Raw genomic sequence first — 22,992 nt, forward strand, 5'->3', positions numbered from 1 at the left:
AGTCATATACATAAATAAATCTTGAGAAAAAATTGCCTCAATTTATGCCTTTGTTTTACAAAACTGTAATAAACTTAATGAAACTGCTTCCACATTGGAACATGGAGTTTATGGTAACCTAAATCTGTGTTCCGGGGCTGTGGTCACTCAGAATGGTTCCAGAATAAACTAGTTCTTACTCCCTGTAAGATAAGAGCTGTGGTTTTGACATTGACTGTGTGTGTGGGCACACGTGGGCCTCCTTCCACTGTATAGACCTTGCTGCTTCAGTTCTGGTAGTCAGGCTTGATGGCAGGTGCCTATAACTGCTGGGTCAGCGTGCAGGACCAGGAATGAAGGGGTCTCAAGCCTAGACATCAATCCTTGCCCCAGTTAGAAATACAGCATTTCTGAATCTGGGAATGGCTCAGTGGGCAGTGAATGAGGACCAGAGTTGGGATCCCCAGCACCCACGTGAAAGCTGGGTGGGCATGGTAGCCTGCCTGAGATCCCAGTGCTCCTGAGGCAGAGAAGGGATCCCTTCGAAGACCTACCTCGGTAAATAAAGTGGACGGCCATTGGGGAAGACACCTGACATCTCAACCTCTGGCCTCCACATGCACTCAGACTTGTGAATACACAAGCATGCACACCACACACACACATACACACACGCACACCACTTCTGTATTGTTAGTCTATCCCTTATAGCTAACACCTTTTTTTGATTTCTTTTTCTTTTATGTTTGAGACAGGGTCTCATGTGATCCCGACGAGCCTCCAATTTGCCGTGTAGCTAAGGATGACTTGAAACTTCTGATTCTCCTGCCCTCTCCTCCCAAATGCTGGGTTACACGTGTGGGACACCAAGTCTCAGCTTTACCTTCCTTCATCTTTTTCAGTGAGAGTAATGTCACGGGAGTCACCAACATTAAAACAGTGCCTGCCAATAGCTGCTAAGTATCTACTATGTGCCCTGCCCTTCAGCCATGTTAATTATGCGGTGATCCTTGATCTGATGAGCCATGTTTTACAGAGGAGGAGGCAGAGGCTCCAGGAGGTTATCCAGTGGGGGTGCACAGCTAGTGTGTGGCAGAGCTGGGTTCAAATGCAGAACCGGAAAACCCGTGGCATGCATTAGTTTGTCCAGGAGCCTCTGTAGTTATGTGTCCTTTGTATGACAACTTGTATCTAACTGTCTTTGGCTATTGCCACCAAGGAGAACTCCATGACAGGGACCAGACTGATTAGTGTGGGGATGTCTGTTGGTGAAGCAGGTATATAGTGTGCATTCATTTAGTGAATTTCCAGTGTCATGTCCTGGGCTGCCTGCCAGAGACAGAATGACTCTACTCACTACTCAGTTCCCATCCCCACTGACACATAGGTAACATTCCAGGGGATGTGGCAGTCCAGGTGTACATCGTCTCTGTCCCCTGTTCCAAAGCAAGCCCAAGGCAGAACCAAGCACTCAGCCACCTTTCTTTGCCCCACAGTTGGAAAAGGAGGAACAGATACACAGTGTGGACATTGGGAATGATGGCTCGGCCTTTGTGGAGGTGCTAGTGGGCAGCTCGGCTGGAGGGGCCACAGCTGGTGAACAGGACTATGAGGTAAGCAGGGTTGGGAGATGCTGACACTCCGTATCTTCATCACTAACACCCCACCCCCTCACTAGCCGTCACCTGTGATTACACAAGTGATGTGAGCCACCCAGCCTGCCTCCTGGAGGGTCCTCGGTATACTGAGGAGACAGAGCAGGCATGGGGTATTGGCCTGATTATCAAGGGAGAGCCCAGCTGCCTGGATGTAGTCAAATAAGGAACAAGCGGCCCCCACTTGTTATAAAATTTAGTTGCAGCTTAGGTCATGGCCCTGGAACTGGGGTTCTACATTGTCATGACTCTGGTAACCTGCTTGAGACAAAATACAGGCCCTTTCTGAGTGACATTTAATTTTCCTTTCATTTTGCTCAGGCTGGTGTTCACTCCTAGACTCAAGCACTTTTCCTGCCTCAGTCTCCCAGGAAGCTGGGACAGGCAGTACGCTCTGTCACGCCTGCCTCATAGGACCTTTATGACTGCCCGAGGACACCGTAGCTCGGAATATTAGCCTGCCGGCTTTCCAGTAAAGCAATGGCGGTGAAAACTAAGCTCACCATGATGCAGTTGACAAGTCTAAGCTAAACCAGTAAAGATTAAAGTACGCTTGTGTGAGGGGGTCAGGTCTGAGCCTTCTGATGTTAGGCTATACCAGCCTTGGCCTTTGCTGCACCGATGTGCCTGTTGAAAATAAAGAGGGGCCGGGCGGTGGTGGCGCACGCCTTTAATCCCAGCACTTGGGAGGCAGAGGCAGGCGGATTTCTGAGTTCGAGGCCAGCCTGGTCTACAGAGTGAGTTCCAGGACAGCCAGGGCTATACAGAGAAACCCTGTCTCGAAAAAAACAAAAAAAAAAAAAAAAAAAAAAAAAAACAGAAAACAAAATAAAGAGGTTTTTTTGTTTTGTTTTTTTTAAAAAAAGATAGGGTCTCACTTGGCCCAGATTGGTTTTGAACTCACCATACAGCTGAGACTTAAATCCCTGATCCTCCCACCCCGTCTGACTTAAGTGCTGCCATTACAACTGTGAGCTACCTTCTTTCCGTCCCTTTATCCTGCGGCCTGGCACCTCAGGGCACTGTCAGGTTCAAGAGTGGATGCGGACTTGTCATCCTGCTGGCCTCAGAGGAGTGTTGTGTCTCTCACTGTTAAATATGACAATGACTGTAGGGTGGGTTCTTAACCTGAGGGTTATGACTCCTAAGACCATCAGAAAACAGATATTTAGATTACAATTCATAACAGCAGTAAACTTACAGTTATGAAGTAGCAATGAGAATAATTTTATGTTTGAGGTCACCACAGCATGAGGAACCTTAGGAAGGCTCAGAACCACCGCTGTAGGGCATTTTTATTTTTCGAAAAACGGAGGAAGTTATTTGTTCCTAGTTTATGGAGTTTTTGTTTGTTTGTTTGTTTGCTTGCTTTTTTAATATTTGTTTATTTTATGTATATGAGGACACTGTAGTTGTTTTCAGACACACCAGAAGAGGTCATCAGATCCCATTACAGATGGTTGTGAGCCACCATGTGGTTGCTGGGAATTGAACTCAGGACCTCAGGAAGAGCAGTCAGTGCTCTTAACCACTGAGCCATCTCTCCAGCCCCTGCTTGCTTGTTTTTTAAAGATAGGGTCTCACTATGTAGCTCTGGCTGTCTTGGAATTCTCTGTGTAGATCAGGCTGGCCTCGAACTCACAGAGATCTTCCTGAGTGCTGGGGTTGGGAGCTCTTTTCATGAGTGTTGGTCTTGGTCTGTAGGCTAGGCTGCCCTTAAGCTCAGTCCTTGTCATGTCCCGAGGCACTGGGATTGAAGGCCTGTGCCACATGCCCAGCTGCCTGTGTTGAGTTTCCTTCCTTTTTCTCAGATTTGAAATGGGCTGCAGGGTCTTCTACATGTTAGAGAAGACTCTACCACTGAGTCACGTCCCCACCTGTGCCACTTGCCTAGAATTTTATCAGGTGCTGTTTTCTGCTCGATAAGATCTATTTTGCAGAATGAGGTTGCCTGCATCAAGACCATTATTCTCAAAATGATATGCTAAGTCAGCAGATTCTGGTGTTAGTCCAAACAGTTCTCTGCAGAGCTAGAGAGCTAGCTCAGCCCTCCAGAGTGAGTTCTGGGGTCAGGCAGCTCACAAGCACTGCAGCACTGCAAGGGAGTCTACACTTTTAGGTTCCACAGGCACACAGGCACCTACACTCAAATGCACATATCCGCACATAGACACACACACACATAATTACAATAAAATAAATCTTTAAAAATTATTTGCTTCTTGGTCTGGAGAGATGGCTCAGCGGTTAAGAGCACTGACTGCTCTTTCAGAGGTCCTGAGTTCAATTCCCAGCAACCACATGGTGGCTCACAACCATCTGTAATGGGATCTGATGCTGTCTTCTGGTGTGTCTGAAGACACCTACAGGGTACTCATATATATTAAATAAATCTAAAAAAAATTTACTTGCTTCTCTTTCAAAACATAGATGGGAATTACTTCATAATACAAAAAACAGAATATGGTGCCCTATTTAGCTAAATTGTTCCATCTTGCACGTGAGCTTTTATTCAGTATTTGCCTTTTGGAAGGTGGTGTGACCAGCTCAGGCCTTTGTGTTTCCAGGGTCTCCAAACAGCTGTACTCAAGTCTAAGGCTGCTGCGACATTATAGTTACAGCTAAGCTCAGGGGTTAAAATGCTCGGCTTCCACTCAGGAACTGAGATGGCTGGAAGAGCAAAGAAAGGAAAAAGTGAGCAGATCAGGGTGGTGGGTCAGGGCTGCTCCTCCTCCAGGTCCAGTCCAGTGCACACAGCAGCACCGCTCCCTGCAGATCAGCTTGCTGGTTCTCCTCCATCCAGATCATGCAAAGGAAGACAGGCCTGGTGGTGACAAAGCTCCTCTGGAAGAGGGAGAAGGGGTTTGCAAGTCAAGACCAGTTTAGGGTACTACATAGAGCGCTTGAGGCTAGCATGAGGCTAGCATGAGCAACTTGGCCAAAAGTTTCAAAATGAAAAGCGAAAGAAAATTGGGTACGGGTTGAGGTTGTGGCTCCATGGTGGAGTAGCGCCTGCTTAGAAGTCTTCAATGTGAGCCGGGGTGTGCCTGAGCAGCACTTTCCATGTCTGTGTGCGTGTGCCTAAAACTCCTTTGCACGCCTGCTTCTCATTATATACGTGCTGCATGTGTCTCATGTTCAATGTAAGGTAAAGGAAGTCACAAATACTGGATTGGAAATAACTTGTGGACTGGAAGTGTGGTCTCAGAGGCCACTTCCCTGGAAAAGCTGGTTGGCTTGTTTGCTGTGTTCCTTTCCCCTCCCCCATTTTCTCTGTGTCCTACCTGAGCAACTCTCAGTGTCCCACCCTGTTCTCAACCATTGGCTACTGGCATCTTTATTGATAAATTAAATTCCAACTGGGGGTAAGGACCTTCTGTGTCAGTAAACACAAATTCCTGATGAAAACATCAGAACCACCCTCTACACCCCTGCCTGGAACCCCTCCCCCCCACCCCCCCAGTGAGTAGCTGGGGGTGTAGTTCAGTGGTAGAGCCCCTGCCTAGAATCCCCCAGTGAGGGGCTGGGGGTGTGGCTCAGTGGTAGAGTCCCTGCCTAGTGTATGTTAAAGTCTAGTTTGCATCTCCAGCACAAGAAATTGTATAAAAGAGATTCACTAGAGTTTGAGGTATGCAGACTGGAGTAAAGGTTAACTTTGGAAGCATAAAGGCAGTGTCACAATCAGCCAGAGTAACTTTTTTCTTTACAGTGAATAAGAAGAGATATTTGGGGCTCCCTGTGGCTTAGTGTTGGTAACAGCTCCCAGCTGTTGGTTGTGTACACACACACACACACTTACCAGGCACACACGCATCCGCAGGCACACACTATGCCAAATCCAGTCCTGTAGTTCACTTGAGATTCTGGCCCTTTGTAACAAGTGGCACAGAGGCCGGTGAGCGGCTCTGGTCCATATGATGCTGCTGTTTAATTCCAGCTGAGCATCAACAGGCATTTTGTTATGTATCATATTGTTATATATTTTTAACCATAGTAAAAGGCTTTTATTTTCTAATTTTATAAATTTTGCAGTATGTCAGTCAGAAAAGAGATGAAATAAAATAAGGCTAAGTGAACATTGCGTATAGCATCAGGAAACAACTGTGTTCTGTGCTCAGGAGGGAAGGCTAGCCCCAGGCGGACTCAGCACGGACCTGACAGTTTGGGCTGGGGAAGGTGGCTTGATTGACACCTTTCTTTGGATCTGGCCCAGTGGTCAGAGTGACTGTTGATGCTCCATCCATCATGCAGGAAGGAGGAGGAGGAGATGCAGCCTTCCTTGGTCAGGGCATGTGGCTTGTGGGTTCTGGGACCCCTATCATGGCAGCTATGTGCTTGTAGGTGTGTGTAGTTAGTGTCTATTTCTTCTTCCTCTTTTTATTATTATTACTACTATTGGGACAGAGACTCTTACTCTCTAGCCAATGCTAAGATTACAGTTATGAACTATCATACCTGGGGTATTTATTTTTTTAAGACAAGACAGCACTAAGTAGCCCAGATGGACCTCAAGCGTGTAATCTTCCTGCCCCAGGTCCTTAGTGCTGGTATCAGGGCTGCTTGAAAAAGTACCTTTCCAGGCTGGAGAGGTGGCTCAGTGGTTAAGAGCACTAACTGCTCTTCCAGAGGTCCTGAGTTCAATCCCCAGCAACCACATGGTGGCTCACAACCATCTGTAATGGGATCTGATGCCCTCTTCTGGTGTGTCTGAAGAGGGTGACAGTGTACTCACATACATAAAATAAGTTAATATTTAAAAAGAGAAAAAGAAAAAGTTACCTTTCCAGGGAACAGCTGCCCCAGGCCAGGCAGTCCATGCTTACAGAGACACCAGAGACAATCATTGTGGGTTTTAGATAGCTAGTGAATTCTCTCATTATAAATTACATTTACTTGTTTATTTAGTGTGTGTGTGTGTGTGTGTGTGTGTGTGTGTGTGTGTGTGTGTGTGTGTTGTCATGTATATGTGGAGGCTGGAGAACAACTTTCAGGAGTCAATTCTCCCCTTCAGCCGTGCGGTTAGGTTCCTTTATCAGCTCCGCCATCCTGCTCCTGTGAGGCCTCACAGAGTCTTGCAGAGGAACACTGTGCTTTGCAGTTCTCCAGAGAGGATTGTCTCTGCGAGGCCAAGACAAGCAGCTGTCCACCAGCTCCCCAGAAACACACTCCCCTGCCTTAGCTCGTTCCCCAGATCCCTGCCAGGTGCTAAGGTCCCCCAAGAGCTTTCTTGGTGGGAGACCATGTCTTGTCTCCTGCTTTCTCCCAGTTTGGGGCCGCCACGTTCTTGTTTCTGTGGTGGCCCCGCCATCACCTGGAGCCAGAGAACATGAATAGTATTTTTGTGGACTGAATTTTATATATGAATGTAGTTACCAACTGTTACTGAAAGATTGGGGTCTGATGAATAGAAGGCAGGGCTGCTGTCCCCAGTGGGTTAAGAAAGAGAAGGCAGATTGGAATGATAGAAATATCTGTCACAGTGTGGAAGGGTCACTGTGGCTGAGCAGGTGTGCTCTTCCCTTTCTACTGCTGGTGTCCCCAAGAAAAGGGTTAGTAGTGTGGGGTGCTGAAAACTGGGTTCATCAATGTATCAGGAGGAGCTGGAGTGATGCTCCCAATGTCTGCAGATGGGCAAGGCTGCAGCGTGCAGCCTCTCTAGCTCCTCCTGCTGGCAGAGCCTGGTAAGGCACAGCTGGCCACCAGAGCTGTCTCCACAGAGCCGTCCCAGCCTGCTCCATCTTTGGATTTGATTTCCTTTCTGGCGTCCTGTAACTCTCTTGGTCTTTGAGCTGATTCAACTGTGCATGTCCATAGGGCACTTGAGTACTGTGCCTCTCACCGAAACACCTCTGCTGGGACAGTCCCTTAGGGCACGTGGTCCTCCGTACTGCCCGATTTTATGTGGAGATTTGTCTGGACTGCAAATGGGCTGGTGCTCCTACTACTGAGTAGTGAAGTCAACATGTCTGGGGACAACCCCACATCCTGCACACAGCCCCGTTAAACTCAGTAGACCATAACCAAGACACAAAATCAGGAGAGCTTGTTGGGAAGAAAAAGGGGTCTCCAGGAAGTCAGAGAGGGTCAAGGAAGGGTGGGTGAATATGATCAAAACAGACTGCATACATGTATGGATATTGTCCAAGAACAATGCAAATAATTGAAAAAAAAATCTGTTATAATGCCCTATGGACATGCACAGTTGAGTCAGCTCAAAGACCAAGAGAGTTACAGGACGCCAGAAAGGAAATCAAATCCAAAGATGAAGCAGGCTGGGACGGCTCTGTGGAGACAGCTCTGGTGGCCAGCTGTGCCTTACCAGGCTCTGCCAGCAGGAGGAGCTAGAGAGGCTGCACGCTGCAGCCTTGCCCATCTGCAGATATTGGGAGCAACAGTTGTCACTGAAGTCGGAGGAGTAAGGCTGAGAGCAGTGGAGACAACACCCAGCAGTGCTCCCCAGCCCCCACGTGGTACATGTTCCCACACACCCATGAGCATGCACCACACACAGCAGACATAACAGAGGGCAGGTCTGTTGACTTCCCCTGCCCAGCTCCTAGGAGGTATCACCTAGCTCTGGCCCTCATTCCTTACATTGTCTCCTACCTAGGTCCTTCTGGTCACCTCCTCTTTCATGTCCCCCTCTGAGAGCCGAAGTGGCTCGAATCCCAACCGTGTTCGCATTTTTGGACCTGACAAGTTAGTCCGGGCAGCAGCAGAGAAGCGCTGGGACCGTGTTAAAATTGTGTGCAGCCAGCCATACAGCAAGGTACCTGGTGTGAAAGCTGAGGCATGCCCAGGGAAAGGGGGCGGGGAATCTGAGGGGAATCCTGCGTTCAGGGGGCTGGGAGCAACAGCCAGCCACTGCTCAGGTTCCCAGCAGTGAGTTTGAGATCCTCCTGGGACGGGCAGCAGGCAGTGCAGGTCTCTGGAGCGAGTGTTAGGGAGACTTGAGGCCGCCAGGCTCTGTTTAAGATCACTGTTACCGTCATACCGGGACGGACGGGAACTCAGGCTCCTCCTGCTTTCTGCTTCTGCATCCAGACAGCAGAGGAGCAAAGAGCCCTGGGTAGTTTGCATTCCAGAAATGGCTCCAGACAGAGACTGGGCACACAGAAGTGAACTTGCTGCCTGCCATTGACGATGAGGTCAAAGAGAGAGTGCGGGTTGAGGGGTGAGCTCTGGCTTTAGTCCACAGTTAGGGCTCAGTGAGGTTTAATGTCAGCGTTACCACCATGCTCACTGGGCACCAGCTTCAACTGAGCCAGAAGGCTTCCCTAAGCGAAGGGGCCTGAGAGCCTAGCTCTGTCCTACGCAGACCCTCACGCCCACCCCTGTGTTCCAGGACTCACCCTATGGCCTGAGTTTTGTGAGGTTTCATAGCCCTCCAGACAAAGATGAGGCGGAGGCTCCATCTCAGGTAAGTTGTACCTGTTACCCCCAGAGCCTCTCCCTGCCTCTCCACCCCTGCCTGCCAGCAGTCTTCCCACAGCACTGACCTTGCGGGACCTTAGAAGGTGACAGTGACCAAGCTCGGCCAGTTCCGTGTAAAGGAGGAGGATGCCGGTGCCAACTCCCTGAAGCCAGGGGCCCTCTTCTTCAGTCGCATCAACAAGGCGTCTTCAGGTGCACGTGGGCAGAGTACTCACTTAGCTTAGAGCCTTGGGTTCGGCTCCCAGGCCCAATCCTGAAATCAGCACAGGGGAGATGAGACAGGAGGATCAGACATGTAAGGTTCTCCTTGGGTAGATAGAAAATTTCAGCCGGGCGGTGGTAGCGCACGCCTTTAATCCCAGCACTTGGGAGGCAGAGACAGGCGGATTTCTGAGTTCGAGGCCAGCCTGGTCTACAGAGTGAGTTCCAGGACAACCAGGGCTACACAGAGAAACCCTGTCTCGAAAAAACCAAAAAAAAAAAAAGCAAGTTCCCGTAAATAAAGAAAAGGTATGTCCAAAAAAAAAAAAAAAAAAGAAAATCTGAGTTCAGCCTGGGCTGTATGACACCTGCCTTGTCTCACAAACAAACCTGAGAGCTGAGGGCATGGCCAGGTCTCTAGATCAGTGGAGGAGGCTGTGCAGGGAGGAGGGCTGTGGCCTGGACTGCTGAGTCAAGGGTGCAGTCTAGACTCCTGGGTCATTTCTGGATGTGGGAGTGACTTCATCCCTGTTAGATGGGAGCTGAGGTGACTGTCGCCCTGGCCTCTCACCCTCAGCCCACTGTGTCCTTCCATAGCCTCTGCAAGTGACCCTGCAGGACCCAGCTACGCAGCAGCTACGCTGCAGGCCTCTAGTGCAGCCTCCTCAGCCTCTCCAGTCCCCAAGGTTGTGGGCAGCTCTTCTAAGGTGAGATCATCAGACGTTGGGGCAATGGAGATGAGGAAAGCTGGAAGCCAACCCATCCCTACCTCCTCAGCCTCAGGAGTCTCCCAAAGGGAAGAGGAAACTGGACTTGAATCTAGAAGACAGGAAACCTCCCAGCAAACCCTCAGCAGGGCCACCCGCCCCCAAGAGACCCAAATGTAAGCAAACTAGATTCCTTGACTCTGTAGTGACGGGGTTGTGTGTCATGAGGGAAGGGCTGTGGTCTTGAACCCGCCATCTAAGAAGGGAGGCGGAAAGCCTCATGTCCTATGAGAGATGGGGCACCAACCAACAGAAGGAGTTTCTGTTCTTTGGCTCCCCAGTGCCTGTTCCTGCTCGTACCCCAGCTGCAGCTCCAGCCTCTACCCCAGCACAGAGAGCTGTCCCAGGGAAGCCCCGGGGAGAAGCCACAGAGCCCAGGGGAGCTCGCGCTGGACCCCAGGAGCTGGGCAAGATCCTGCAGGGGGTGGTGGTGGTGCTCAGTGGTTTCCAGAACCCCTTCCGCTCCGAGCTGCGGGACAAGGCCCTGGAGCTGGGGGCCAAGTATCGGCCAGACTGGACCCCGGACAGCACACATCTCATGTAGGTTCCCTGCCCCGCACGCCCTCTCGGTTTCATCTGTCCCTGTTCTGTTACCCTTCCTCTCTCCCTGCTTTCTTGTGCCCCGCCCCCGGCCCCTATCTCTTTGCCCCCTTAGTTCTCTGCTTTCTGCCCCCTCCCTTAGCTCCATCTCTGTTCTGTTTCTCCCTCACCCTGTCTTACGTTGTCCATCAGATCATGTCTGACATCCCTGTTTTGCATCCTCCAGCTGTGCCTTTGCCAACACTCCCAAGTACAGCCAGGTCCTGGGCCTTGGAGGCCGTATTGTGCGTAAAGAATGGGTGCTGGACTGTTACCGCATGCGGCGCCGGCTGCCCTCCCGGAGGTGAGGCCCCAGACCTGCCTCGGGCAGAACACGCGCCTGCCTCCCCGCCCAGAGCAGCCGCTGAAGAGCCTGGGCCTGCAGGCCAGCTCAGGTGGCTCCAGCCAGCACCAGCTGGGTTCAGAGATGGGGCAAGGCCCTCAGACAGGAAGTAACTTGCCTGGGTGGGTCACCAGATTTTGTAACGATGTCTGCTCCATGCAGAAGGGAAAGGATACTGTGGGTTGTGACTGTGCAGAGGGAAGGGAGCCTCAGGGCTGTGCACCATTCTTCAGAACTGACCTTGAAGCATCCTTTGGGTGCCAGGCAGAGCTGTGACTGAAATGAGGACCCTGAGGCTGAGCCCTGTGCTCACTTCAGTGAGTGTCGGAGTGTCAGGACCCAGCTCGAGGGCTCAGGAGGCCGCAGTGAGTGAGGATCTTATAGAATGAGAAGCATGTGTAGCAAACAGACAGAGGGCATGCTGGGCTGCGGAACAAGCAGGGATGGGCGGCATGTGCATCTCCTTGATGCAGTGGGAGGTGGAGGAACCACTGGCTGCCAACAGGAGGAGCTGTGGAGGGGAGCTGGAGAAAAGCAGACTCCGATCCAAGTGAGGACTGGGGACCAGAGCTGCCTTACTTGAAGCGGCTTGAGTCTGTTCCATAAGCAGGGTTAACCCTGGCACATGGGTGACAGGGGCCATGATGGGGAAGGTGGGGTGTTGGTCAGCTGACCTGGAAGAGGCAGGGACTCCACATCGTGTTTGGATTCCACAGATCTGGAAGCTAGTTATCTGGCTTCAGTCCTGTGATCAACCTGAGCAGATGTGTGGTGGGCTCTTTTATTCCTTGATGTGTAAGGATAGTTAGCTAGTGTGTCACAGTAGGGGCTTGGTTTCAGGATACACACACACACACTACCGAGAATCAAAAGTCTTAGGATGGTTGAGGCTGGAGAGATGGCTCAGTGGTCAAGAGCATTGGTTGTTCTTTTAGAAGATCTGGGCTCAATTCTCAGCACCCACATGGTAACTCTCAACTATCTGTTACTTCAGTCTCAGTGTCTGATGACTTCTGGCCATTATAAGCACCAAGCACACACATGATGCATAGACATATATGCAGGCAAAGCATTCATACACGTAAAATTAAAAAATTAATCTTTAAATATGCATGTGCACAAGTTGCTTATACAAAACGGTAGAGTACATAAAAACTGCATAAAATTTTCTACACATTTAAAAAAGATATTGTTAATATTAATAATTTGTGTGTGTGTGTGTGTGTGTGTGTGTGTGTGTGTGTGTATGTATCTGTGCCATGATACGCATGTGTGTTCAGGTATGTGAGGAGGCCAATTGTGTCAAATCCCCTAGAGCTAGAGTTATAGACAGTTGCATGCACTTGACATGGGTCCTGGGAACCAAATTTGGGTCTTCTGAACAATACAAGCTCTTAAACATTGAACCATCTCTCTAGCTTCATATACTTTTATATGAGTGTGTGTGTCTAAGAACTGAACCCAAGGCTTCCAACCTGCCAAGCAACTGCTAAGCCACGCCCCTAGCCCCTCACTGGGGGATTCTAGGCAGGGGCTTTACCACTGTGCTCCCTAGCTTTTTCAGTTTTGGTTTTGAGGGAGGGAGGGTCTTACTAAGTTGCTCAGGCTGGACTTCAATCCACTCTGTTTCCAGGCAATCCTCCTGTCTCTTAGCCTCTTGAATATTTGAGATTAGAAGCCTGCTCGATAGGTCAGGGTCCTCTTACATGTTTTGACTCATTCTATGGTTTAAACCATCACTCTGTAAATCCTCACACCATGTTGTTAGGGAAGATGAGCAGAAGAAGTCTGACTGTTGAGTGCAGACAAAGACTTTCTGATCTGTGATTGGCTGAGTGTACAGATGCAGAGATCCCAGATCTGGAGTTCCACCTGAATTCACATTGGAGAAATTTCCCCTATTGCTTGGCATTCTCCTTTAATTCTCAAAGAGTAGACCACCTCCCATTGCTCTTTTTTTAAGTGGACTTTTAAGTGCTCTTCTACTCCTCATGTCAGAGGGAGAAGGACTGGGGCCTGGACCCTTGAGGCTAAGAGAGGAGGGCTGCAGCCTTGAGCCCTGGGTTTGGGGGCAGGACTGGTGTCTAGACTTTTAAGTGCTCTTTTTTTCTTAAGTGGAACAGATCTTCCCCATGAGGGAAAGAGCCTGGCATGTCATGGAGCCCCTCTGGCTGGGAGGGGTCAGAGGGCAACAGGAGTAGGATTTCCTACTATATCCCCACTCCCTCAGACTTGCCAGTTCTCTGCCTGAGGCCCAGTTCCTCCCCTAGGTACCTCATGGCAGGCCTTGGATCCAGCAGTGAAGATGAAGGGGACTCTCACAGTGAGAGCGGTGAAGATGACACTCCCAAGCTCCCCCGAAAGGTCTGGTGCCCCTATAGGGCCAAGCAGGGTCTGCCAAGCTACCCTTGCTTCCTGCTTCTGCCTCCTGCTGGCTGTCAACAGCCTTACTGCTCCACCTCACCCAACCCTCCTTCCTCAGCGGCCCCAGCCCAAAGCCAAGACCCAGGCAGCAGGACCCAACTCAACCCCGAGGCCACCAACCCCAGAAGAGACCAAAGCACCATCACCAGAACCCCAGAACAATAATGACACTGAGGGGGAACAGTCAGGTTAGAATCTGAGGGAGAGGTCTACTCCTTATGTCAGAGGGAGAAGGACTGGGGCCTGGACCCTTGAGTCTAAGAGAGGAGGGCTGCAGCCTTAAGCCCTGGGTTTGGGGGCAGGGCTGGTGTCTAGATTTCTGGATCTGAGGCGGGGAGGGCTGTATAAAGGTGAAGGAGTGGAGGAGGGGCACTGTTTGTCCTGAAAACTGGATTGAGAGGGCAACTAAGGTCAGTTCACAGGCCCTGGCTGTACTCTTGTGTGCCATTCTGGGAGGGGAGATGTCCCAAGAAACAAGCCTGTTGACTGGATTGCTACTGGCAGAAGGACGGGACAATGGGGCAGAAGATTCCGGGGACACCGAGGATGAACTGAGGAGGTAGGATTGAAGCGGGTAGGTTGGCCTGGCCTTGGGTCTGGGTGTCTGCTCCCTGAGTGTTCACCCTCCACAACTCTTGATCACCCAGGGTGGCCAAGCAGAGGGAACAAAGGCAGCCCCCAGCCCCGGGGGAGAACGGTGAGGACCCATATGCAGGCTCCACAGATGAGAACACGGACAATGAGGCTCCGTCAGAGGCTGACCTGCCAATTCCAGAGCTCCCAGGTTGGACATCCCTGACTGTGCCATGTCCCCTCGATCCCCTGGGTCTCTGCTGTGTTATACACCACTTGCTCCCTTTCCTGTGACTCCCACTTCCCCCCTGCTGTCAACTTCCTGTTCTGGCAAGCACCCATGAGACATTGCTGTGGTGACCTTCCCAGTGTGAGCAACCTCATTGGCTGACCAGTGATTCAGGAGTCCCCATCCCGCCCTAAACCCAGCTCTCTCTCTCATCAGCCCTGCTGCCCCTGGACACCTGAGGGCTGGACACATTGTATGTTTGCACTCGTTACTGAGAACGTTAAGCCAACCCTGTATGTGCATGTGATATTCAGCATGATTCTTTCCTGTTTTGTCTTGATGAGACAGGTCGCAGGTAGTCCAGGCTATTCTTAAACCTGTGACTTTGCTTCTGCCTCAGCCTCCCAGGTTCTTAGATGACACGTGTGCCAACACATCCTGCCTACCAAAGAGCTCCTAAGATACTAAAGCAGCAGGACGGGCTGTGGGTGTGGCTGGGCCTCCTGGGTGGAGGAGAGCCGGCTATGGGGCTCTTGCCTATAATCCCAGTACTCGGGAGGTAGAGGCAGAAGGATCACAAGTTCAAGGCCAGCCTGGCTACTGAGTGAGACCCTTTTTTTAAAAAAAGAATGGAGGGTCAGGAGAGCAGGAGGGAAAAGCAGTCACAATCAGGCAGTGAGGATCAGGATCACTGCAAGAGCTAGTTCTCAGGCTTTCGGGAAATGTCAGGAAAGAATTGTGAACCCCCAAATGAGGGAGGTGAATCAGTGACCTGGGACATTGTGTGCAAATGGGAAGAAAACCAGCTCAGAGGCCAGTGTGGGAGCCAGCTAAGGTGAGGTGGTGGTTGCCCTAGGCCAGCCTGGGCCAAGACCGCAAGAGACCCATGGCTGTGTGTTTTAGCTACTGCTTCGCACCAGGCAGAGGCATGCAGGAGCTTCCTGGTGGCTTCGATGGGTGCTAGACTAGAATTTATCAGTCATGGCCTCTCCCTCCCTCCTGAGCTCCTTATCCGTGGCCGCCGCGGTCAGTACCTCATGTTCTGCCTTTTCCCATCTCTTCCACAGACTTCTTTGAGGGCAAACACTTCTTCCTGTATGGCGAGTTCCCTGGGGATGAGAGGAGGAAGCTCATCCGATATGTGACAGCTTTCAACGGGTCGGTTGTGGGATTGGACGGGTACAGTGCAAGCTGGCAACACAGCAGAGGGTATGGGCTGTGGGAAGATGACGTCTGTGTGCCCAGCGGCATGAGCATAGCTGCAGAGTCCAGCACAGCCCTGTCCACTGTGCTTGTAGCCCTGGAGGGCTGTCCTTCTCCCACCCCTCTTGAGGGTCAGTGCTGGGCATGGCTGGTTTGACTTGTCAAGGCTGCTGTGTGGAAGACACAGGTCTCATGGGGCCAGAGGTCAAGCTAAAAGCCGGGCTCACAAACAAACACAACACAACAAACAAACCAGAAAGAGGAAGAAAAGAGCTGGAGAGATGGCTGCTCTTCCAGAGGTCCTAAGTTCAGTTCTCAGCAACCACGTGCTGGCTCAGGACCATCTATAAAGGAATCTGATGCCCTCTACTGGCATGTAGGTGTACATGCAGACAGACATTTAAAAAGATATGTGGAAATAAATTTTTTTTTCAAAAGAGAGGGGCTGGAGAGATGGCTCAGTGGTTAAGAGCACTGACTGCTCTTAACCATCTGTGATGGGATCTGATGCCCTCTTCTGGCCTGCAGGCATACATGCAGGCAGAACACTGTGTACATAATAAATAAATGGGGGGAGGGGGTTAAGGGGGGAATGAATTTGTCCAGAAAGAGGACAGTGCATCCAGCAATGGAGAACCTGTGGGACGGGCACCCCATCATGGTGTGCCTCCTCAAGCTATTACAGGGTGATTTTCGTACAGATCTCAGTGTGAGGTGCTTTAGTAGACAGTGTGACCCACCTAAGCATGTGGGCAGGCTGCTCACGCCCCACCTCTTCCTTCCCACCAGTGAGCTTGAGGACTACATGAGTGAACGGGTCCAGTTTGTCATCACGGCCCAGGAGTGGGATCCCAACTTTGAGGAGGTGAGCCCAGAGGGGCAGAGATGGAGAGCCCCAACCCACGTTTTCATTCCCTCTGCCCTGTAATTATATTCCCAAATGGACCCCTCTCCCCTAGGCCCTGATGGAAAACCCTTCCCTGGCCTTCGTCCGGCCCCGGTGGATCTACAGTTGTAATGAGAAGCAGAAGTTACTCCCCCACCAGCTCTACGGGGTGGTGCCCCAGGCCTGAATGTACACCTGTGTACATGCATACATGTGCACATGTATGCACAGGCCTGAGTGTACACATGTGCACACAGATGAATTTAATAAAGAGACTTTGTGTGAAGCAGTTGTTTCTCTCTTAGGAGACTCTAGATTCTGCTGGGTTTGCTTGCCCCCTGTGTCCTGTCCCAGGGTCTGGGAGGAGGAGAATGGGCCCTCCACCAGAGATCTGCTAAGAAGTATCTCCCCCAACCCCCGGCTCTGTTGCACTGACAGGAACCAGGGAGTTGGAACTGTGCCACTCAACGCTGTCCCCCAAATAGATCTGATCCATCATGTTGCATGTCTCTGGTCAGTGAGCTGGAGGCATCAATGCTTGTCACGTGTGCTGGACTAACCAGGTTCCTTCCCTGGTGGTGTCACTAGCATCACCAGCATGGTTTACATCCAACTTGGGAGGCAGGGTGGGTAGGAGGAAGGTTGTTCTTATGAAGTTGACCAAATCCTGGAGCCCCCAAATCTAAGCTGGGAATGGAGGAGAGCTGATAGGGGACTAGAGCAGAAGGGGATGGAGTTGGCTGTGGGGTGGAGGTGGCAGAAGCCACATGGAGTAGCCTGGGGCTACTCAGAAGGGGTTCTGGGGCAGGTTTGGCTGGAAAATGAGCACAGGCCTCAGGTGCTGTCCATTTGTGGCCGTTGTGGCCACCAGTCAGGTGCCACTTAATATAAGGAATGAAGACGTATGGCTTGGTTCTTAAAGGTGGAAGCAGGAGGATCACTAAGCATTTGAGGCCTGTGTGAAGTGCGATGGGAGATCTTATCTACCCCCTTTCCTAATGAAAGCTGGACTCGCACAGAGGCAGAGATGGATGCAGGCACGGAGGCCAACTTAAGTCCCCAGTCCCAGTCCCATGTTTCAGAACACTCCACCTCTGGGAAAGTTCTTCGGATGCCCTGGAGGGCTGTGAACTTCAGGCTGAGGGATTTGGACTTCGTTCTGGGGTGGGACCAGAAAGGGCTTTAGACGGGGCAAAGGTCAGGGTCCGTCGGGGTGAGACCTGATCCTTGGGTAATCTCTTGGATGTTTTCTAACTCGCCAAGGGTTACGGATCCCCCTCATCCCCTGCCTCCCCGACTGTCTCATGACCGACTGTTCACACTGGCTGTTTCTGGGCTTTGTGAGCTCAGTCAGTGGGTCAGTGACTTGTCCATCCCACTGCACTGACCTTTCTCCCAGTCACTCTCCCGACACTGCAGCCAGATACCACAAACTTAGCCCAGACAATGTTCAGTCCGACGTTCTCCAGCAGGTCTGGCCAGCTAAGATCTGGATGGGTACCTAGGCTAAGACTGGTGTAACAGGAGCTGGCTCCAGGGACCAATTGCTGCTTTTCCAGCTTCTAGGGGCTGCCCACAGTCCCTTCATTTAAGGGCAGCTATGGCTGGCTGTATCTGACCACATTACATTGCTGTGCCCTTGACCTGCCACATGGGGTAGTATATGCCTGTCCTCGAGGTACTTGGGAGATAGAAGCAAGACAGCCTGGAGTTTAAATTTGGATGGGGCTGCCCTGGAGGGTTGTGATAGCATCCTTGGCTATATAGCAAGTTTGAGGCCAGTTTGGGTGACATGAGACTCGCTTGGTGAACTTTTTAAAGAGCCCCCTGGTGACACGATCCCCACTGGGGCTATTACTTTTTGTGACCACACTGGGAATTTAATCCAAGCCTTCAGCACATGTGACCACTCCACCTGTGAGCTGAGTCCCAGCTCTGCAGTGGCCTACGTAATGACCATGGATCTGAAATCTTCAGTTCCTCCTACCTCGTTCTCCCTCACCACATGTCATCCCCACACTCCCAGGACCATGAAATGACTGTCCTTAGCCTCTGTTCTGTGTGCCATGTTGCCCATCTGTGAGACGCTGGGGATGCTGAGTGAAGACTTGTCCCTGATTTCATGGGGCTTATGTGCTTGGTGACATGGGGAGTAGCTGTGCAGTGTAGCATCGGGCAGTGGCAGCGCAGTGTGGCACTTTGAATAGGACAGAATGACAGCGGTGGGGCAGGATGGGGTTGTTTAAATAGGATTTTAAGGGAAAGACCTCTCAGGAGTTGCAGCCCCTGCAGGGACCTGGGACAGGCAGGAGCGCCTGGGAGAGCCTTGTAGATAAAGAGAGGGTAGGAAGTAGAGCATCGGCCTGTCTAGACACCCACTTCCACTCATGCAGTCACTGTCCTGTCGGTCATGGGTAAATCCTCTCAGCCTCATTTTCCCTGTCTGGACAAGGTAAGGTTGACCAGACCAACACCTTTGGTTTCTTTGTTTTTGAGACCTGTGCAGTAGGCAATTAATGCTATTCAAGTTGACCTAGTGGCGGAGGTAGTGTTCCTGGCTACCTGCCCCAGTGTTCCGGGTTCCTGAATGAAAGACAGACAGACAGACAGACAGACAGACAGACAGACAGACAACACACACACACACACACACACACACACACACACACAGAGTGTTATATTTAATATGCCTTAATCAGCTCAATGGTTGGGCTACTCCCAAACCTCCATTTGCCTAACACACTCTCCCCTTTGATATTGCTGAATTATTGAATGAATTGCTACATAGTGAAACCCTGTCTTTAAAAAAAACAAAAGAAGCCTGGCAGTGGTGGTGCATGCCTTTAATCCCAGCACTTGGGAGGCAGAGGCAGGTGGATTTCTGAGTTCGAGGCCAGCCTGGTCTACAGAGTGAGTTCCAGGACAGCCAGGGCTACACAGAGAAACCCTGTCTCGAAAAATCAAAAACCAAAAAACAAAACAACAACAACAAAAAGAAAACAATGTGAAAGTGTGTGTGCTTGCATATGTAATGCTTACCCAGCATGCACAGCGCCCTCAGAACCGGGGAAGCTCAAGGGCAGCCTGGAGACAGGAGACCCTGCCCCAAGCAAACCTCCCACAAACCCAGAGTGCTTTCAGAGAATGCACCGGAATCCTCAGGAATCAAACCTTGTCCAAGGTTCCTAAGAGATTCCGAGGCACTCCAGTCTTGAACTCTCCAGTCTTTGTTCCCTTTGTTCTGCCAGTCACCTCCATGGCCACCACCCATGCCACCACAGCACCATGTACACAAAATGCTGGCCTCCTGCCTATGGCCACACATTCCCCTCTGTTCACTGACCCCTGGTGGGTCATGTGATGGGCTGTACTCAGTGGGGCCACACCATAGTGTTGTGGTGGACATCCCTATGTCTTTATCACAGGCTTCAGTGTGACAGGCTAGTGTCACCATAGCCCCCACAACTCAAGGCCCAAGGTTTGACCCCAGCACCAATCTGATGATACCTGCCTCTGTGCATGGACAGAATGCCTCAACCTTCTAAATCAGATTCCAATAGAGCCAGTAATCCCAAGCCACCCCGGGTACATAACTAGAACACAGGAGTTGGAAGGCTGCCAGGAGAAGACAAGTTCCAGGCCAGCTTGGGCTTACGTGTCATTCTCCCTGTTAGAGGGAAGTCCACACATACAGCAGGACTTAGAAATTCCAGGTCTTTATTGACAGGTGATGGAGGCAGAGTGTGCAGGCGCGCTCACTCCCTCTCTCCTTGGCCCTCCGACTGGTGGTGGCTGCGTTGGTGAACCAGCAGGAGGCGTCTTTGGCCAAAGGCCTGGTTGCAGCTGGAGCATCGGTGGCCAGTGGCCTGGCTGCTGGGCGCGGTAGGGGGATCGTGGCACAGACGATGGGCCGCCAGTTTGGAGGGAAACGAGAACGCTTTGGGGCAGTGTGGGCAAGGGTAGGGGCGGGCGTCGGTGGCGTGGTGCGTGTGGCGGTGGGCCGCCAACTTGGACGGGTAGCAGAAGGACTTGGGGCAATCGGGGCACGGGTAGGGACGGGCGGGCGCGTGGGTCCAGAGATGCGCCGCCAGCTTGGAGCGGTGGCCGAAGGCCTTGGGACAGTGCGGGCAGGAGTGCGGGCGAGCTCCGCTGTGCGTGAGGCGGTGCGCAGCCAGCTTGGACGGGTAGGAGAAAGCCTTGGGACAGTCGGGACATGGGTGCGGGCGGGTGCCGCCGTGCGCTAGCCGGTGCGTGGCCAGCTTGGATGGGTATGAGAAGGCCTTGGGGCAGTCTGGGCAGCGGTGCGGGCGCTGGGGAGGGGGTCGCCGACGGGGCCGGGAGGGCACGCTTCCAGATGCAGCGGGCTGGCTGGGCCTCGGCAGGTCCTGGTGGGGGGCTGGGGGACAGGAGAACTGGTGGGCTTCTGGAAACAGGCACACCCTGGGTCCAGGCCAGGCTCCACTTCCTCTCAACACTCAGTATAAAACAGAGCCTCACTATGTAACCTTGGCTGCCTTGAAAACACTCTCTGTAGACCAATTGGACCCAAACTCACAGGGATTCTCTCTGCCTCTGCCTCCTGAGTGCTGGGACTAAAGGTGTGCGCCACCACGCTGGGCCCTGCCATCTCTTAATACTAGAGGGGTATCTCAAAGTGTCTGAGCAGACAAGCGTCACACTGGTGTCCCATTAAGGGACATTTCTGATTGCCCTCCTGACCCCACGTTCTATGAGCGCCTCAAAGAGTTGCCAAGCCAGTCCCGAAATCTTCTAAAGTGTCTATTTCCAGCACTACCCATAATCCCCCACAATCTGCAGAGGGTAGTGGTGGTGGTGGCCCCAAATGATTCTCCAGTGCTGTCACTCCTGGGGAATGATCCTGTGAGAACTGGGCTGCTCTCACCTTTGGTCTCCGGGTCCTGACAAGCGGGTCTAGGTTCTGAGACTCTGGCCTCGGGCTTCACGCTTCCATCCAGCATTTTGCTGGCAGAAGAACCAAGGAGCAGCAGGGCAAGGGGCGAGGATGGCGCCAGCGGTTAACAAGTTCATGGAGACAGGGGTGGGGGCCTACAATCAAAAGGTCAGTCTGTTTAGAACCAGGCTTTTGGTTAAGTTTAATCCTAACTCAAGAGCAGAGGGCTGGAAGGTGGAGCCTAAGTACACACTAGAAGGGGATATGAAAATAAAACAAACAAATAATCTTTTCACTGGGTGGGTGGGGCTATCTCCGAGTGGGCGGGACCGCTAAATCCAGGGTGGGCGGGGCTATAAAAAAGATCGCAGTCAGTGGCCCGGCCACCCAAGACCAGGGGCTGGTCTTTGAGCACAGTGGGTGTGTCCTTGGCCACCCTGTGCCAGAAGTGCTTTGGATACAGTGGGAGGGATTCTAGTGGAAAGGGGAGCTTACCCTGTCTTTAGTCTCAGCCTACTGATGCTGTGTCCACCGTGTCCTTCTGGTAGCTAAATCGTATCTCTAGCATAGAACTGGGGACCTCGGAGGATTAGGGAAACCTGGAGAAAAAGACGAAAAAAAGGTGTGGTGTATAGAACCACCAAACCACCTAGAGACCCAGAATGGACTTTCACTGGAAGGAGTCCCAAACGTCTGGCATCGCATGCACTCCTCAAAAACCAGGGCACCCGGACGTATATCTACCTTGGCGGAGAGATCCTGGCGTCCAGCCCCCAATCCATCTTCAGGAGACCAGGACCCAGCCCTTCTCACCTTTAGGGCGGTCCCACCCCGGGGGTGGGGCTCCGGAACCCTTCCGTCTCAGTTAAGCCTTGTGAGCTATCTTGTAGCCCTCGGACCTGCACCTCCCAGCGGGCGCTGGGACGCCGCAAGAGGAGAGAAGAGTGGGAAGAAGCTTGCCGAGGCGTGGGGCCCAGCTTCACTGCCATCCCCTCCTCCCATCCGGGGCTGGAGGGGCCGTCGGCACGCATGCGCACTCTTGGCCAGCAGTAGGCTTCAGAGGGGGAAGATGTGGTGGTAGGAGGGGGTGGCTGAACCACCTAGCTGGCGAGTTCGTGAGCAAGCGCGAAGCTATTGGCCTAAGGACCCTAGGAAAGCGCACATCTGGAAGGATGTGGTTACCAACAGTGTGAGCGCATCCCTCCTTTTTTTTCTTTTTCTTCTTGTGATAGCCCAGGCTAGCATCGAACTCCCTACATAGCCGAGAATGGTCTTGAGCTGGTGATCCTCATGTCTTAAACCTCTCAAGTGCTGTGCTGAGACAGACTGCACAGCCTCACCCCTCGCCCCTCCCCCACATTCCCACTCTGGTTTCTTTTTGTTAATGCCCCTGCTATTTTCTTTCAAATGTTAATTACATCTATTTACTTATTTGTCACTTGTGGATGTGTTTGAGTTTGGCGGTCAGGTCAGAGGCAATACTCAGGGACACTCAAAGGCATTTGCATAGTACTTCAGGCACCCTTCACCAACATCCACGGCCAGAGTCTCAGACCACACCTAGCACCTGGTGCTACCTGCTGCCCCTCCCTAGGTGGTCTAGGAGTGCCAGGCCAAGGGTGACACCGAGTGCTTGGCCTACTTCCAGGCAGTGACGGTACAATTTTCTGCCCAGCATTGGTATGACTGTGAAGTGCTCGTAAAAGTCCTCCGCACTCAGCTGGATAACCCACAAAGTCTGGCCAGCCCTGGGAGCCATAGGAGTTACTTGGTAGGGCTAAGTAACTGGTTTGCACTGGACTCTGCC

At 51.8% G+C, this 22,992-nt stretch overlaps 2 protein-coding genes across 7 annotated transcripts in view; one reads left to right on the top strand and one right to left on the bottom strand.

The window, feature by feature from the left end:
- Window positions 1-16,559, top strand: part of Xrcc1 (X-ray repair cross complementing 1) — a 29,839-nt gene extending 13,280 nt beyond the window's left edge. For 2 of the 5 annotated variants that reach the window (XM_076929495.1, XM_076929490.1), the window contains exons 4-18: window positions 1,476-1,592; window positions 8,245-8,403; window positions 8,980-9,054; window positions 9,149-9,260; window positions 9,867-9,976; window positions 10,047-10,152; window positions 10,318-10,576; window positions 10,803-10,919; window positions 13,229-13,322; window positions 13,441-13,570; window positions 13,887-13,941; window positions 14,030-14,166; window positions 15,252-15,393; window positions 16,177-16,252; window positions 16,347-16,559. In XM_076929495.1, coding sequence (XP_076785610.1) covers window positions 1,476-1,592; window positions 8,245-8,403; window positions 8,980-9,054; window positions 9,149-9,260; window positions 9,867-9,976; window positions 10,047-10,152; window positions 10,318-10,576; window positions 10,803-10,919; window positions 13,229-13,322; window positions 13,441-13,570; window positions 13,887-13,941; window positions 14,030-14,166; window positions 15,252-15,393; window positions 16,177-16,252; window positions 16,347-16,460 — 1,803 coding nt within the window. In that variant the 3' untranslated portion in view covers window positions 16,461-16,559. The remainder of the gene's footprint in view (window positions 1-1,475; window positions 1,593-8,244; window positions 8,404-8,979; window positions 9,055-9,148; window positions 9,261-9,866; window positions 9,977-10,046; window positions 10,153-10,317; window positions 10,577-10,802; window positions 10,920-13,228; window positions 13,323-13,440; window positions 13,571-13,886; window positions 13,942-14,029; window positions 14,167-15,251; window positions 15,394-16,176; window positions 16,253-16,346) is intronic. The other 3 variants (XM_034485513.2, XM_076929498.1, XM_076929501.1) reach the window with 3 other exon arrangements.
- Window positions 16,560-19,745: 3,186 nt separating this feature from the next.
- Window positions 19,746-22,488, bottom strand: Znf575 (zinc finger protein 575). 2 transcript variants are annotated; one of them, XM_034522458.2, is made up of 4 exons: window positions 21,999-22,488; window positions 21,681-21,784; window positions 21,177-21,340; window positions 19,746-20,669 (listed from the first exon to the last, which is right to left on the bottom strand). In XM_034522458.2, exons 3-4 carry the CDS (start codon window positions 21,250-21,252, stop codon window positions 20,029-20,031), a joined length of 717 nt encoding a protein of 238 aa, XP_034378349.1. In that variant the 5' UTR covers window positions 21,253-21,340; window positions 21,681-21,784; window positions 21,999-22,488; the 3' UTR covers window positions 19,746-20,028. The 2 variants fall into 2 exon arrangements, with proteins under 2 accessions (XP_034378349.1, XP_076785660.1); XM_076929545.1 differs by having other exon boundaries at window positions 21,930-22,488.
- Window positions 22,489-22,992: the final 504 nt, after the last annotated feature.

Source organism: Arvicanthis niloticus, chromosome 1, assembly GCF_011762505.2.
Source record: "Arvicanthis niloticus isolate mArvNil1 chromosome 1, mArvNil1.pat.X, whole genome shotgun sequence".
Lineage (NCBI taxonomy): Eukaryota > Metazoa > Chordata > Mammalia > Rodentia > Muridae > Arvicanthis > Arvicanthis niloticus.